Below are 16,851 nucleotides of genomic sequence, written 5' to 3'. Positions count from 1 at the left end.
CTCATCAGTTCTTCATAATAGATTCCATATGGCTGGCAAAAGGGTGGGGGGTGGGGTGTCCAGGGTATTTAAGGAATAACAAAATTAAAAGGGGAGGGGGGAGGAAATGCTGGTCAACTGGTGCTTAGGGGCTGTTAATAGATTATAAGTAAACTAATACAAAATGTGGTGTTGCTAACCAACCCATTTAAATGATTTTTTTTATTTAAAGAGAGAGAAATCCATTTTGTTTCCTTTGTCCTTGTGAGGTCTTCTGTCAAAATCTTGAAATGAGCAACCTGATGGAACATAACTGAGTTGATTTTTGTGGATGTCCTGGAGCTGGCCACATTGGGAATCCATTACTACTCTCCTTTTAGCTACTTAAAATACTCTGTGTAGACAAGACCTGAAAATGAGTGTGTTTTCTTTATGTTATTTAAGGAAGAATTGCATGAATGATCAAGCAGGTTGTATTTATAGATACAGTTTTGTATATTCTAAAAATACAGTGGATAACTACTGGGTTAGAGATGAGCCATAATTTCTAAAGAGCTGTAGAAAGTGCTAAGCAACAACAAAAAATTATAACTGCTCCATGGCAACTCCACCGCCAGCTTTCCCCTCTTAATATTTCTTTCAGAGGATCTGAGAGCGAAGTCACGCATTGCTATGTAATAATAGTACAACAGATTGTAACAGTGAAGCATTGTGACCATGAATGCAAAGGCATACCAAAATAGTTTGTGTCTTGTTGAAATTATTGAAATTTTTAGATATATTTGGAACTTGAGTGTATCGACCAGGGAGGGGGTGGTAGCTGTTCAGATATTTTTGCTGTTTTTTTCATCTTGCATGCTGCTTCAATTAGGAACATTTTATTAGGACCCCCTCCACAAAAAAAACCCCACCAAAGCAACCATTCAATAAACTTGAAGTATGATGCAAATAACCTGCCACATCACATGACCCGCTTCCGTAAAGAACTTGTGGTCACATGCAGGTGAAAACTGAAAGTGTGTGGAGCAGAAATTTGAAGATTGCTGAAACAATTCTCTGGAGCGAATTCTGTGGCCTTGCGGCTGCTTAATGATTTCAAGAACTGTCTGAAACACCTGCATAGGCATATGTCTGCCTTCTTTATCCTGAGAGATGCTTTATGCTATAAAGTTCTCTGCTGCGTGGTTTCCCCCCTCCCCCTTTCTTGTTTCCAGAACAATTAGAAAGAGTGTTGAAAATAGAAAGGCAGAGCTCATTAAGCTCTAGGAGGCATTTGTGCAGTTTCCCATATGAAACGCCTAAGCAATAATGAATTCAGACAGCAGAGCATGATTGTACCTCTGCCCCAAGACTAAATTCTTGCAGCTGAAGATGCTGCTGAATTTTGTTGATGCAGGAGGTACGGTTTCATGGTAACAGAAAGTGAAATGGGTTTCACCAGGCCTTGACAGTTGAAATAGGTAATTAGAGGATTGGCTCTTCCAAAAGAGCTCTTGGGAACAAACGGAGAGTTCCTTTTTAGAACCTCTAAAAAGAGAGGAATTGGTGCTTTAAAAGTAAACCTTGAATCATAATGGAAGTACCTTATTCTGCTAACCGAGAATAAGCTCCGGATCTGCACATATGGCTATGCCCATGCCCGAGAGTCCTGTCCACTCACTAGCAACAGTTAGCCAGCGTGGCACACAATTCCTTCGCACACTTGGACTCGTGGTGTCAGGATCTTTTTTTTTTTTTTAAAGCAATTTATTAAGTTTTACAGTAAAAATAAACATAATAAACAATGTAACATTGGTCTTAACATATTTTCACATTTTCTTTGGACTTCCTCACATCTCCCGCTCCCACTTTCATCGTTATAACGTTTTGTCAGCAATTTATCATCTTATTTAAATTCTTATATCCCTTCTATATTTCATAATCTTATAATTCTCAGAAGGAGCTAAATTTCACAGTCTTACTTATTTTCTTAAAAACTTCTAAATTTAGTGGTGCTCAGTTATTTTGATCTAGCGTCTTGTTTAGCATTCACTCAAATTACAGTACTTTTGTAAATAGTTCTTAAATTTCTTCCAATCCTCCTCAATCCTCTCTTCTCCCAGGTCACGGATTCTGCCGGTCATTTCAGCCAGTTCCATGTAGTCTATCAGTTGTATCTGCCATTCTTCCAGTGTGGGTAGATCTTGAGTTTTCCAATGTTTTGCGAGAAGTATCCTTGCTGCTGTTGTTGCATACATAAAGAATGTCTGGTCCTTCTTTGCCACCCCTTGGCCGACAATACCCAAAAGGAAAGCCTCTGGTTTCTTAGTGAAGGTATATTTAAATACCTTTTTCAGTTCATTATAAATCATTTCCCAGAACGCCTTCACTTTAGGGCAAGTCCACCAGAGGTGGAAGAACGTTCCCTCACACTCTTTGCATTTCCAACACTTATTATCAGACAGGTGGTAAATTTTGGCAAGTTTGACTGGGGTCATATACCATCTATAAATCATTTTCATTACATTTTCTTTCAGAGCGTTACATGCAGTAAATTTCAATCCATTACTCCACAACCTCTCCCAGTCCTCAAACATGATATTATGCCCAATGTCCTGTGCCCACCTTATCATAGCCGATTTAACCGTTTCATCTTGTGTATTCCATTTCAACAGCAAGTTATACATCCTAGAAAGTACCTTAATCTTTGGTTCTAACAATTCTGTTTCTAATTTCGATTTCTCCACCTGGAACCCTAGTTTCTTATCATTTTTAAAAACTTCTTTAATCTGAGCGTAATGTAACCAATCTCGCACTTTGTCTTTCATTTTCTCCAAACTCTGCAATTTCCAATTGTCTCCATCCTTTTCTAGTATTTCCCAATATTTTGGCCATTTAGCCTCCATATTGGGTCTTTTTCGGGCCTTGGCTTCCAAAGGTGAAAGCCACCTTGGTGTTTTATTTTCCAGCAAGTCTTTATATTTTGTCCAGACATTAAACAATGATTTTCTGACAATATGGTTCTTAAAGGCCTTATTTGCTTTAACCTTGTCATACCATAAATATGCATGCCATCCAAAAGCATTGTTAAACCCTTCCAGATCCAACACATCAGTGTCCTCAAGAAGTAGCCAGTCTTTTAGCCAGCAGAACGCTGCGGCTTCATAATACAACTTTAAGTCTGGCAGGGCAAAGCCCCCTCTTTGTTTTGCATCAGTTAATATCTTAAACTTAATTCTGGGCTTTTTGCCCTGCCAGACAAACTTAGAAATGTCTCTCTGCCACTTCTGAAAGCACCCCGTTTTGTCCAAGACCTGAAGTGTTTGAAATAAAAACAACATCCTTGGCAATACATTCATCTTGATAGCAGCAATTCGGCCTAACAAAGAAAGTTTCAATTTTGACCAACTATCTAGGTCTCTCTTAATTTCTGTCCAACATTTTTCATAATTGTCCTTAAATAGACTTAGATTTTTTGCTGTTATGTTTACCCCTAGGTATTTTACTTTTTTAACCACATTAAGTTCCGTCTCATTCTGAAACCGTTCTGACTCTGTATCAGTCAATTTTTTCCCCAAAACCTTAGTTTTCTGTTTATTTAGTTTAAATCCAGCCACCCGACCAAAATCATTAATCAGTTGTAATACTCTTTTCGTACTGGGCTCTGGCTTCTGCAGGGTCAAAACCAGGTCATCTGCAAAAGCTTTTAATTTATATTGTTTCTGACCGACCTGAATTCCTTCCACCAACCGATCCTCTCTAATCATGTTTAATAGCACTTCCAGAACCGAAATAAATAACAAAGGGGAAATAGGGCAACCTTGTCGTGTCCCTTTTTCAATTTTAAACTCTTCTGTAACCACATTATTAACTATCAGTTTAGCTTTCTGTTCTGAATATATCGCCCCGATCCCATTCTCAAAACCCCGTCCCACTCCCATCTCTTTTAAATTTCCCATCATAAATTTCCAGGAGATATTGTCAAAGGCCTTCTCCGCGTCTATAAAAATTAAGACTGCTTTTGTATTTATGTCTGTTTGCAAAAGTTCCAAAATATCAATAATGTTCCTTGTATTAGCAAACAGATGTCTTCCTGGGAGAAAGCCGGCCTGGTCCTTATGAATTACTTCATTTAAAACTTTTTTAAATCTAATTGCGAGAATGTCTGCAAATATTTTGTAATCCACATTTAAAAGAGAGATGGGACGGTAGTTCTTAAGTTGTGTCTTTTCAGCTTCCGACTTTGGTATTAATGTGATAAACGCTTCCTTCCACGACTCCGGTGCCCTCTTCCCCTCCATAATTTCATTGCTGACCTCCATCAAAGGTTGTATCAAATAGTCTTTTAATGTCTTATAGTACTTGGAGGTCAGCCCATCTGGTCCTGGAGATTTGCCAAGTTGCATGTTCTGGATAGCTTGTTCGATCTCCTGTCGTGTTATTTTAGAATTCAGGATTGTCCTATTTTCTTGTGACAATTTAGATAGTCCGTTTTTTACCAAAAATTGTTTAATCTCAACATCATCTTGCGGCCCTTGGGTGTATAATTTTTTGAAATATCTCTGGAAACACTTTCTAATGTCCACTGGATTCTGGATGTTTTTTCCATCAACCTCTAAGTTTGTAACAGTATTTAATCTTTGTCTTCTCTTCAACTGCCAAGCTAGCAGTTTTCCACATTTATTCGCCGACTCAAACGTTTTTTGTTTCATTAATTTAACCTTCCATTCAATTTCCTGATTTATCAATTTAGAATATTGTGTTTGATAAAGTTTAATTTCTCTCAGAGTTGGCTGTGACTTCGGATTCACTCTTAATTTCTTCTCTAATTCTTTTATTTTTTCCAAGATCTTATCTTTTTTCTCATTTTGTGTTCTTTTCTTTACTGCATTCTGTTGTATCAAGAATCCCCTCATTACAGCTTTACTTGCGTCCCAGATTATTCTTTTTTCCACCATATTATTCATATTTATCTCAAAATAGTCCTTCAGAACTTTTTGGGCCTTCTTGGTAATTTCCTGATCTCTAAACAAATTGTCATTCATCTTCCATCTGAAGGATCCAGTTGGTAATAGTGTCATATCCATCTTTACTGCATTATGGTCGGAGCAGGTCTTTGGGCAGATTTCCACTTTTCTGACCTTAGGTGCCAGGCCTCTGGAGATCCATATTTGGTCGATTCTTGTCCAGGTCAGTTGGGCTTCAGAAAAGAATGTTCCCTCTCTTCCTAGTGGGTTCTTTGTCCTCCAAATGTCAATCAAATCCATATTGTCAGTCATTTCAAAAAAGGTTTTAGGTAGTCTGCCGTCTTTTGTAACATTTTGACTTTGTGACTTGTCCATGTTAGTTGATACGACCCCATTCATATCTCCCATCATTATGATGTTGTTGTAGTCTAGGTAGTCCAGCATTGTCTCCTGCAACTTCTTGTAGAATTCCGATTTCCCTTCATTAGGTGCATAAATTCCTAATATCAGCAGTTTCTCTCCTTGATATTGTATCTCAATAGCCAAAATTCTTCCATGTTCATCTTTAAATAGGAATTTAGGTGACAGGCTCTCTTTTGCATATATCACCACACCTCTCTTCTTAACTTTGTCGGACGATACAAATTCCTGGCCCAATCTTTTATTTATTAACACTTTTCTGTGGAGCCTCGTCACATGTGTTTCTTGTAAACAAATAATGTCCAATTGTTCTTTTTTTAATATATGAAATATTTTCTTCCTTTTTTCCGGAATGTTACAGCCATTAATATTCCAGCTCAACAGTTGCAGAGACATCCTGAACTATCTGGTTATTTTTCAAGGGGTGGTATCTTCTCAGGATCTTCAGGTTCCACAGATGCTGATGTTGGTACTGGCGTTGCCTCAGGCCCAGAAGGTAGTTCAATTCCTTTTTGAAGGTCCTCTCCGTATGTAGACAAGAATTTGTCTCTCTCTTCCAGTGTTCTTACTTTAACCTTTCTCCCTCTAAAGGTAAAAGATATTCCTTGGGGAAATTCCCACCTGAATGGAATTGCGTTGCTCCTTAGTAGTTTAACAAGTTCACTTCGGGGGGCGGCGCGAACGGCAATGGCGGTCCTCTTCTGAACGGGAGAGGAGGCTCCGCAGGCAACGGGTCGTCCGCTACGGCGAAGCGGAGACCCACTCTGGAAAACCCCAGGCGGCAAGAGCCTGGGGTCTTGAGGCTCGGTGGGCGCCTTGAGCGACCCTCCAAGTGCAGAAGGAACCCCGTAAGGGGCTCCGGAGCGCGGAGGGGGGTTGCGGCGCTGTGAGCTGTTTCACAGCCTGAGGAGCGAAGCCGCGCTGCTACTGTCGGTGAGCGCTGATCCCTTTTCCTGCTAAATTACGGATTCGGACGAAAAAGCAACTAACTTGTGAGTAAAAGACTGAGTCACTTGAATTTGAGATTTTAAAAGGAAAACTTAAATTGGCTTGAACTTGGCTGAAAGCGGAGAGACGTGGAAGCAGGAAGTCCGTCTTCCGCAGCCATTGAACTTGAAAAAAGCAATCAGCTGGAGGAGTGGAGGCTGAAAGAAAGAGATTCTAAGTTTTACAGGTCTAAGCATCTATTGAACTTGCATCTTAAAGTAAAGACTTTAAGCTAAAGATTTGGGATTTTTATTTGCACTTGACTTTCCTCCTTTTATTGGATTACAAATTAGAAGGTGAAACCCAGAGTCAGGATCTGCCTGAGCACTAAGGGAGCTGTCAGTACTGCAGATTTGGATACTGTATATTGGAACTTGAAACAATCTGAGGGTATTGAGACCTTTTAAATTTGAAACATTCTTTTTGGAGATAAATAAGCACTGTCTGCAACAAAGTGACCATTTATAAACTCTGCTAAACATTTGTATTTGAAGGTTCTTGGACATTAAATTAGACTTTGAAAGACAGATTAAGCTCCCTCTAGAGGATTGGATTAAAACAGTGACTTTACATGCACTTTTTACTTTCGATTCCCTTGCTGTTTGCTTGCTCTGGACCTTTCCATTCCCATGGGAATAACTCAGTGTGACCTTGACTGATAGATAACGTTGGAATGAGTGGCACAAGAAAAAGAGGGAGAGCTAAACAAACAACTTTAACAACTCTAACCTCAGCCTCACAGACACGTAGATCATCTGTGCCTACTTTGCCCTCAGAAGTGGAGGGAGAGGGCGAAGCAGAGCAGTTACAATTGGAAGATATGGCCTCAGGAGCATCTGTTTCTGTTCTAGACAAAATTTTTGAAAAATTGGAAGCTTTGGACAAGAAAGCAGATGCGCAATCAGCAAAGATTGATAAAAACACAGAATGTCTAAATAAATTAACCACACAAGTGGTACAGAATGCACAAGCAATTGGACAGTTAACGGAGGCCTCAGCAGAAAATCGGAAATTGACTGAGGACACTAGACAAAAATTTGAAAATTTAGAGCAAGAGGTAAGACCACTCACTAAACAAGTCGGGGAACACCAGATTTATCTCTCTATGATAGAACTGCGAAACCGTGAGAACAACTTAAGGATTAGATCACTACAAGAGGCAGAAGAAGGACATCTAACTGAGTTTTTGACCAAAGAATTCTCCAAGTTCTGGAACTTGGAAGAAAAGGACTTTAAAATCGTGTCAGCTTTCAGACTTGGAAGATTTATAAAGAAGGAGAGGCCCAGAGACTGTTTGATAACACTGAGATCAAAGGAGGAAAGGGATAAGATTTTGGGACTACATTTTGTAAAATCACTGGAGGTTTTGGATAGAAGAATTGAAATTTATAAAGATATCCCAAGACTACTGCTTGATCTTAGAGCCGCCTATTCTGAACTTGTTAAACTACTAAGGAGCAACGTGGTGTCAGGATCTTGGGCAAAAATAATCAATTCAAGAGATCCGTAGCTGGCCATACAGATGCATCAGTGCATAACTGCAGGTGTCTGTAGTTTTTGAGCTGTTGAGTACAGTGGTACCTTGGTTGTCGAACAGCTTGGCTCCCGAACAAATCGGCTCCCGAACACTGCAAACCCGGAAGTAAGTGTTCCGGATTAAGTTTGACAACCAAGGTACCACCGTATTGCAACCACATTAGGCAACTTTATAGCAGAGTTTTAAAATATCCCAGTGGTGCTTCTTAAATGTTGGTTGCTGCATACAAGCTATTGGCAGCCATTCACAAAGGCACTTGAGATGTTGTTGGTTTTTTAAATAGAAGAACGAGTGTGATATGTAGTGTTTAGATCCCAGCACTTACAATGAGATGCCTTCTCCTTTCCATATCCCACTGAATAGGAAGAAGACAAATGGGGCCTTCAACAAAATCTTGTAGTTGCATTCTTTCCCCTTTCCCAATGGCTGGACTCCTATAAGGTGTGGTAAGGCTAAAGCAGGCCGATTCATTCATCTCTATTTACCAGTTGGTTTTCTTTTCCAATTGCCAACATTCCATGGTCCCTGGAATGCATGAGCAATACTCAATCTTCACTGGACTGTTTCTGAAGGTGTTCAGATGTTTTGTACTTCCTCATACCTCGGGGTTCAGCGGAACATGCTGCTTTTTCTTCCTTGTTTCTCAGTAATCCACATTTCGACGCCAGTGCTGTTGGCACTCAACCACCTGAGTTCACTGTTGGAGGGAATGATGACAGATCTGGCGCCGGATTCACTGAAGCAGACCTTGCCATATGTTGTCACTCAGGCAGCTTGGGTGAATAAATGTAGCCATGGTTCTTAATTCAGCACCCAGGAGCCAGGCATGTAATGCAACACTTGCTGCAGACAAAAAAACCAAGGTGAACTGGGGTTGTCTGGGGAGCAAGTTAGTAGAACACACTGCATGAGGCATAAGACCATAAAACCTGATTTTAGCAAGAGCATATTCTGTGGCCATTGTGCAGACACTAAGAACAGGAAAAACTCCAGCGCTGGTATCTGAGCATTTTTTAAAAAGCAAACTCTATAATCTGTAAACTAGACATTGGTGCATGGTATTAAAATGATTGGATTTCATATCCTGAAAAGCGTTGTTAGCAAGACATAAGAAATGCTTTGCTTAGATTGTTTATATATTGTCAGCTTATATATTGTCAGCACTACTAGAGTCCAAGAGGACAAGATTAAATATTGATCAGTATTCTGAACCCTCCCCCATGTATTACATGTTACATATTACATTATGTATTTTGACCACTGTTGAATGATACAATATTTTGTGTAATAGTACAGTAAGAGACTTTCTTACCCTCGAGTTTGTGAAAGGTGTTGCCCTTTAGTCTAGCTTTTGTGAAGTGGGAAGAATCTGTTGCCATGGTTACTCTGGCTCACGTTTTCTACATTGTCACTGGGACTACCAGCAAGGTTCTCGATGCAGACTGCCACCTTAGTGCTGCTATTAAATATTGTTTTCTGCCAGACTCGACAACAGATGCCTACTTAAATACCTGACCTCATCATGCACTGGGATTGCTATTGTGCGGCAGTTAAAGGTGTTGTGTTCTTCGGGGCGGCAATTTCCATAAATTGGTTTTCCACCAATCTTATTGACATTGTTAATACCTTTGCCTCCTTCTCTATGGAGGTCAGTTATTGCTCTCTAATCATTTCCTGTGGGTATTTTCTGTTGTTTATCTATGCATAGCTGACAGGTTTTTAAATGCCCACACCTTTAAGTGCTGCTTCGATAATTGGGCAAAAAACACAACATTTTTAAACAACAACTTGGATGTGTTTAAAAGGTGAAAATGACTCACCTGATCACCTATAAAGATAAGATGGTCCTAGAAGTATTGTCTTCTGGTAGAGGTATGGTCTGTGAGCTCTGTGTATCTGAATGGATACATCAGGACAGGCATCCCCAAACTCGGCCCTCCAGATGTTTTGGGACTACAACTCCCATCAGCCCTAGCTAACAGGACCAGTGGTCAGGGATGATGGGAGTTGTAGTCCCAAGACATCTGGAGGGCCGAGTTTGGGGATGCCTGCATCAGAAGGTCAAAATCTCTCACCTGAACATCTCTGCACATGGAATCCATGCAGATCCAAGAGCTGGGAAGCGTTCCCACAAATCATCCCACCCATATCTCTGCCCCATAACTAAAACATAGTTAAGGGCTGACATAGTGTACTGGCTTAAGCATGTGGGTTTGAAGACCCTGGTTCAGATCTTAGCTTTGGACATAAACACAGTGGGGCTTGCTGCAATTAACAAGGGCTTATCCACGCTTAACTTTTCCTCGGCACTATTGAGACATGGTCTGTCCTTTAAAGCTTTATGTCTGAGTGCCCTTTCTTTTGCTCCAGAGCTTTCCCACAAAAAAACCGTTCTTTAAAGCGGGGAAAGTTTGGGTGTGTGTGTGTGTGTGGCCAGGAATGCTCAGCCATGGAGTTTTAAATTGCGTACCATGCCTGGAAAGAGTGGAGGAAAGTATGGATAAGCCTCAATATGAAGTGTTATGAAATACACTCCAGCACTATATAAATTATTTTTCTATTGTTAATTATTTAAATTCTCCCCCCCCCCTTTCAGAGCAAGCTCTCTCAATGATGCTCGTGAATAAAAGATAAAATGATATTTAATGATAAAGAAATGTACAAGAATTAAAACTTCAGCAGGTAATAAACCTTAAAGTGAAAAAGAAAGAAAACCCTGCCAGTCTTTATTTTCCGACCACTTCTATAAACTGTCCGAGAAGTGGGGTTAGCAGGTTGTTTCTCAGTAATCAAAGGTTGTATGTATCCCTAATATTACCTGGTTCCTATTCAGTTTCTTTTTGAATGCCTCCGAAAAAGGTAGAACATTACACTAAATAATACTTCATGTCCATCTGTCTTCCCATTCTTTTGAGACCTATTTCAACACTACTCATCAAGTTTTGAATGGTACCCTTCATAGCTTATTGGTTTGCTAATTTTATAGCAATGGTGTCACGTTGCATTGCTGAAAATGTGAACTCTTTATTGTTGTTGGAATTCCTCTTGACTAAAATTGATGATGCGCTGTTGTCTCCTTTTCCTCCCCTCACCCTCCTGCTCTGCTTTCTTTTTTAGGAATTTCCTTTGAGCACCACGAGCGCCGCTGGAATGCATTTGGAGATGCGATGACTCTTGCCTTTCTCTCCCATGTCTTCTCGTTTTGTCATTGAATTGGTACAGAAGAAACTCTTTCGGAGACCATGACTGAAGAAAAGAATCTTGGTGTGTCTCAGAAAGTCTTGTCGCCTTCAAGAAGTACCAGTAGCTGCTCCTCTAAGCAGGGGAGTAGACAGGTAAATTTAAAGTGTTTTTATCATCCCCAGTGTGGTGTAGTGGTTAAGAGCGGTAGACACATAATCTGGTGAACTGGGTTCGCTTCCCCGCTCCTCCACATGCAGCTGCTGGGTGACCTTAGACTAGTCATACTTCTTTGAAGTCTCTCAGCCTCACTCACCTCACAGAACGTTTGCTGTGGGAGAGGAAGGGAAAGGGGATTGTTAGCCACTTTGAGACTCCTTAAGGGGAGTGAAAGGCAAGATATCAAGTCCCAACTCTTCTTTGTTTAACACCACATTGATTGAAAAATATAGATCAAGATCTGTGTAGAAATATAGATCAAGGTTGGAAACCTGTGGCCCTCCAGCTGTTGTTGGTATGACCAATGGTCAGGGATGATGGGAGTTGTAGTCCAACAACCCCTGGAGGTACCACTGTTTCCCCACTCCTGTTGCAGATGATTCACTTCCTGATTGCTTGCCCTTTTTCACTGTTTCTGGTACTTAGGATTAATTCACATGACCAAGCTGGTGTTCTGAGTATGTGGGTTGAGTAGATCTGTAGTGAGTTGGTTCTGCCTTGGTTTCAAACAACAGGCCAAGTTCACAACCTGGCTTTCAGTAATGTTTTAATTGGCACTGCTAGTTCCCGCCCCCCCCCCCCGTGGATTTCAATAGTAATATTTCATTTTCAATTGTGCCAGAAAGTTCATTTGTATAAAAGAGAACATGATGCCACATTCTTAGGCTGTGTGTGGTTGAGCGGAGACGTATAAAAAAATTGGCCATGTATGCATGGTATAGATAATTGCAGACCAGATAAGGAAAGTTGATTATGCAAGGACATAAGAGTGTGCTGGATCAGGCCAGTGGCACATCTAGTCCAGCATCCTGTTTTCTCTGTGACCAACCCGTTTCCTGTGGGAAACCTGGAAGCAGGACCTGAGTTAGTGCAAAAAGCAATCTTCTCTCCTGCAGGTTCCAGATAATATGGTTTCATATTATCATGGCCCTTGCAAATTCCTTTAGAAAACCAAGAGCATGTTGATACTGGCTTTTGTTGTAAAGATCCGCTAAAATCCATGGCACTTTTACCACACATCCACACTTGAGTGGACGTTCAGAACTTGGTCACACACTTGCAATCCTAAGGACTGGAACCTTTTTTAACAATCAAAAGAGGCAGAAGAGGAGAGGTATGATGGATTAACCAAAGATCTGTATCATCCAGCGTTTTGTTTCTAAATGCTAGCCATCCAAATGCTTCTGGGAAGCTTATAAGTTCACTCTTGTTTGCCCCCAGCATCTGTTACTTAAAAGAGAGAGAGAGGGAGATTCTGAGCACAAAGATCTCATATTAAAGTGAAAGCTGAGATTCTCAAACACATTTCTGAATGTTTATAAAGTAAAAACACACACGCATATAATTTTGAATCAAAATCAGTGCAAGAACCCGCCCACCCCACCTTATTTATGAATATTTAGAGATTTAGCAAGAGTTGCACTTTTCCTCTTCTGTTCCATTTAGCGTAGTTGCCGCCCCCCCCCCTTCAAGCACATACAAATACTGGTTTTAGCCGGACTTTCTGCTTTCTTATTAACCGGCCAAGTTGTCTGGGAACATTTCCCACTTTTTCACACTGTCTGTGCCGCTGATCAGATTAAGTAAATCAGATTATGTGGAAGAAGACTGTATAAACAGCTTCAAGGGATAACAGGAAGTGGGCAGACATTTTGTTTATGTTTCGAGGCATCCCTTTCCAGTGGTTGAGCGCAAGCATATATCTTTGCTGTTAGGGTTGCCAGGGCAACCAGGATGTGGGATCTATCCTTGGCTGAAGCCCAATCTGTCTGCGGTTGGATTTGGTCACTTTATTAACCACCTTCCTACGTTGTCTGGATGAAGGGGGGCACCACGTGATTATTGGGGAGTTGGGGTGCACTCCTGGTCCCCATGCTGCCTGTCTCTGCTGGAGACATCCATATTTTAGTGTGGTTGTCTGTAATGAAGAAGCCCATGGACAAGTAGCCATTGAGGCTGGCCAATTGAGATAAATGGGGCACTGCCTTACCAACCTCAACCAGCCTACACCTGCCTGCCTTCTTACTTACAGTATTTTTTTGCTCTATAAGACTCACTTTAAACCACAGCGCCACCCGCGTCCCAAATACAGGCTACATCCCTGTAAATTGCTGTAGCTGGGGAAAGCTAACTCCCCAGCAAGGATCCTTGGGCAGTGGGGTTCATGTTGTGTGTTGGGCTTCCCTACAATCATTTGTTTAGGTGCAACCGTTTTCCCCCTCTTCATTGCATGCATCCATGTATGTCTTCCTATATTGGGGTTTTGATAGCTGCCCAATATCCTAAGTTCTGAAATTGATTCAAAGCTTTGGGCATGGCCCACTTTGCTTCTGATTGCTTCAGATACAACCTGCTTCACTTCAGCAGAAGTCCAAATGCCTGCAACATGACCCTCTTCAGTACAGTATTTGGCTTTATCCAAAACAGATGCACCCCCCTACTATAGAAGGTGAATTACTGAGTTTGTTTCTTGTCACTCAAAACAAGCAAGCAAGCAATCATTTTATTTGTATGCCGCCTTTCCAAAGTTAAAACCAGGCTCAAGGTGGCTTACAACGTACTACAAAACATGGAATTAGACATAAACAATAAATGCAAACCTCAAAAAGTGCACAACCAAATCGAACCATTTCCACATAAGTCATAAGATCTAAAATAAAGAGACAAAAAATTAATATCAATAATGGCAACAATAGCCCAATGGTCTGTTAAGGAGCCTCAGCTTTTGTAGTTGGAGTCAGTCCCTCCCTGGTCAGGTGGGAAAAGGCCTGCAAGGCAGGGAGCAGGTCTTCCAGGACTCAGAGCCAAGACAGTCTCTGGCCTCTTCAGCAGCCTCATCTTTTGTAACTGGAGTATCTCTCGATCTGCTTTAGATTTTTTGTAGAACTTGAACGCTGTCTGGACTGTAAATATGAAACCCAGGGGATTCGCATCTGGTTACGCTGGGATTTATTTCAGCTTAACTTGCAGACCTCTTTAGCTTTATTGTGTTAGATGTTTTGTCTGGGGAGAATTCTTACCTTGCAACATTCAAGGATTGTGGCTGTCTGCTGATGTTTTTATATTCCAGAAATGTGCTAGATGTGAATTGGAGGAATTACTGTTGGCAGGATACTGGAAGGGAGCAAGACCCTGTTTGAATTATTACTGTTTGGGTCCCCATTTATTACCTTTCCCCCCCTTCCACCTTGGCTACTCATAAAACCAAATCTGGCTTCTGCCCCCATCATGGTGACTAAACTTTTTGTATCACTTGGAAGACTCTGACGGTGGATTCCATTTCCTTATTGTAGTTCACTGTAACAGTAGCTACTAATGCAAGGCAATATTTGCTACTCCCCCTGTATCCTGAATTTAAGAGTCAGTGACTTTGCTAAGCTGCAGAATGAAAAGTAGCAAATCAGTCCTGTGCCCTTTTCTTCAAAACTAAATCCCAGTGAGTTCCAAGTAAGTGTTCTTACAGGCATAGATGCTTAAGAGTGTATACTAATGACAAAAAAGAACAATATTGAGAATATTTGGGTCACGTGTGGTACCAAAGAGAAAGTGTAGCAATGGCTCTGGTGGGAGTAAAAAAGAAATTTTAAATTTAAAATCATTTGTGCCAATTTTATGAACCGTAGCAAATGTTGGTGCTGCTGATGTAAAACCCTGTTTTCCCCCGCAAAGATGCTTTCTATTTTTGGCCCTTGCAAATATTCACTACAACAGACTGCGTTTTATTCTAGACAGAAGTCTGGCGCTGTCATCTGGTACGTTCAAGGAGCTATAAGAACAAATTTCAGTCTGATAGTTATTCTGGTTCATCGCTTCATTCTTTCGATATGGCTTCTACACAGTATGCATACTGTGCATTGGAAAATGGGTGGCTTCTAGCTTTTTGCATTTAATATCATTTTAGCATCCAGGGCTTTTAGAAATGGGCTATAATTGTCTTACTAGATCACTCCAGCAATCCATCTTGTCTAGCATTCTGTCTCTATGGCTAAATGCCTACATAAGCTAACACATAGGACATGATGGAGATAATATGGGGAATGGGCTGGCTCCCAGCATCCTTCAGTACAGGAACGTTCCACCTTAATTATAATGACTAAAGAGCATTGATAGATGTGTTATCCATTAATTTGTACAATCCTTTTAAAAGCCATCTGAGTTTCTGGCCATCACCTTTTTGGGCCGTCAACTCGTCTCATGGCAGGAAATAATTTCAACAGTTTGTAGTGTTTCCTTATAACAACAATACAGTTTGGTCATTCTGGTCCAGCATTGGACTGACTGGGTGTTGCAATTATAGAATTATTCATATGGTATCTGTTCTGTCTCCTAATACATCAAATATGCATGGTGAAGGGAGCAGAAGGCCGGTGGTGATCCTGGTGTTTCAAAGAAGAGGCTATGGTATTTGAAAGAAGAAAGGCTGGAGCAATGTTTACTTTCCTCTGGGCTTCAGCCTGACGTTTCCAGAGGTTGTATAATGTTGGGCTGTGATTAGATATGTGTCTGGAATGTGCATATTGCAAGATGAGAATTTTCCCGGCAGAAATCTGACATGAACTGAAATCCTCATCGTGAAGTGCTAGTATCTATTTCATGAACCTTACTTGTTGTCCTAGAATCCCACATGCTGCTAAATGAATATTTTTAATGACAGGGTTTTGATTTTCTGATCCTTCAGCTGGGATGTGTGGCACCATTTCCACTATCTTGCATCCAGGAGCCAGGAATACCTGCAGATATTCCGACAGTCTTGCTGCCTAGTAGCAGCAATTAGATCCATTGTATTCAGCGTGAGATTAAATCGATTGTATGGGGCACTCGGCTAGTAGCTGAACTCAAAATCTGAAGAGGCAATTTATAATGCATCATATTGGCTAATTTTAACGGAGAAATCCATGTAAACAGTGAAGCACTTCTATTCCCACAACAAACAATTTGGTGCTATTGTGCTCTTTTTAATGTATTCAGTTGTTGTACAGGTAATGACAGGTTTCGTAAACTGGTCCTAGTCTAAATATTATATATTTATGTGGGAAAATGTTAGGAGACCTCTATTCCCTTCAGCGAGCTGGTTGCCAGAGTCCTCCCAGAAAAGGGATTGATTTTTAAACTACTGTGGGAATTGTAGCTCTCTGAGAGGAATAGAGGTCTCCCTGCAACTTACATCATCCTTAACAAATTTCTGTTCCCATGATGTTTTGTGGTGGGGGAGCATTGTTTAACATGATATGACACTGATTTAAATGCTTAGTGAGAAAGGGAATCATTGTATATGTGTGTGCAAAATCTTGCACTCAAGGATAGAACTACCCTGTTAAGATCATGCATCATTTGGCCTGAAGTCAGTCTTTAACTGCGGAATTTTAGGTTTCAGGAGAATACCGTATTTTTTGCTCTATAAGACTCACTTTTTCCCTCCTAAAAAGTAAGGGGAAATGTGTGTGTGTCTTATGGAGCGAATGCAGGCTGCGCAGCTATCCCAGAAGCCAGAACAGCAAGAGGGATTGCTGCTTTCACTGCGCAGCGATCCCTCTTGCTGTTTTGGCTTCTGAGATTCAGAATATTTTTTTTCTTGTTTTCCTC

General features: G+C 40.8%; 1 protein-coding gene across 8 annotated transcripts in view; it reads left to right on the top strand.

Annotated features, from left to right (window-relative positions):
* OSBPL3 (oxysterol binding protein like 3) overlaps positions 1–16,851 on the top strand; it is a 104,728-nt gene that overhangs the window by 39,720 nt on the left and 48,157 nt on the right. For all 8 annotated transcript variants that reach the window (XM_080974651.1, XM_080974649.1, XM_080974654.1 and 5 more), the window contains one exon: positions 10,987–11,204. In XM_080974651.1, the coding sequence (XP_080830777.1) occupies positions 11,112–11,204 (93 nt within the window). In that variant the 5' untranslated portion in view covers positions 10,987–11,111. The remainder of the gene's footprint in view (positions 1–10,986; positions 11,205–16,851) is intronic.

Source organism: Podarcis pityusensis, assembly GCF_964106645.2.
Source record: "Podarcis pityusensis genome assembly, chromosome: 12".
NCBI lineage: Eukaryota > Metazoa > Chordata > Lepidosauria > Squamata > Lacertidae > Podarcis > Podarcis pityusensis.
This window is presented reverse-complemented; position numbering and strand designations above follow the sequence as displayed.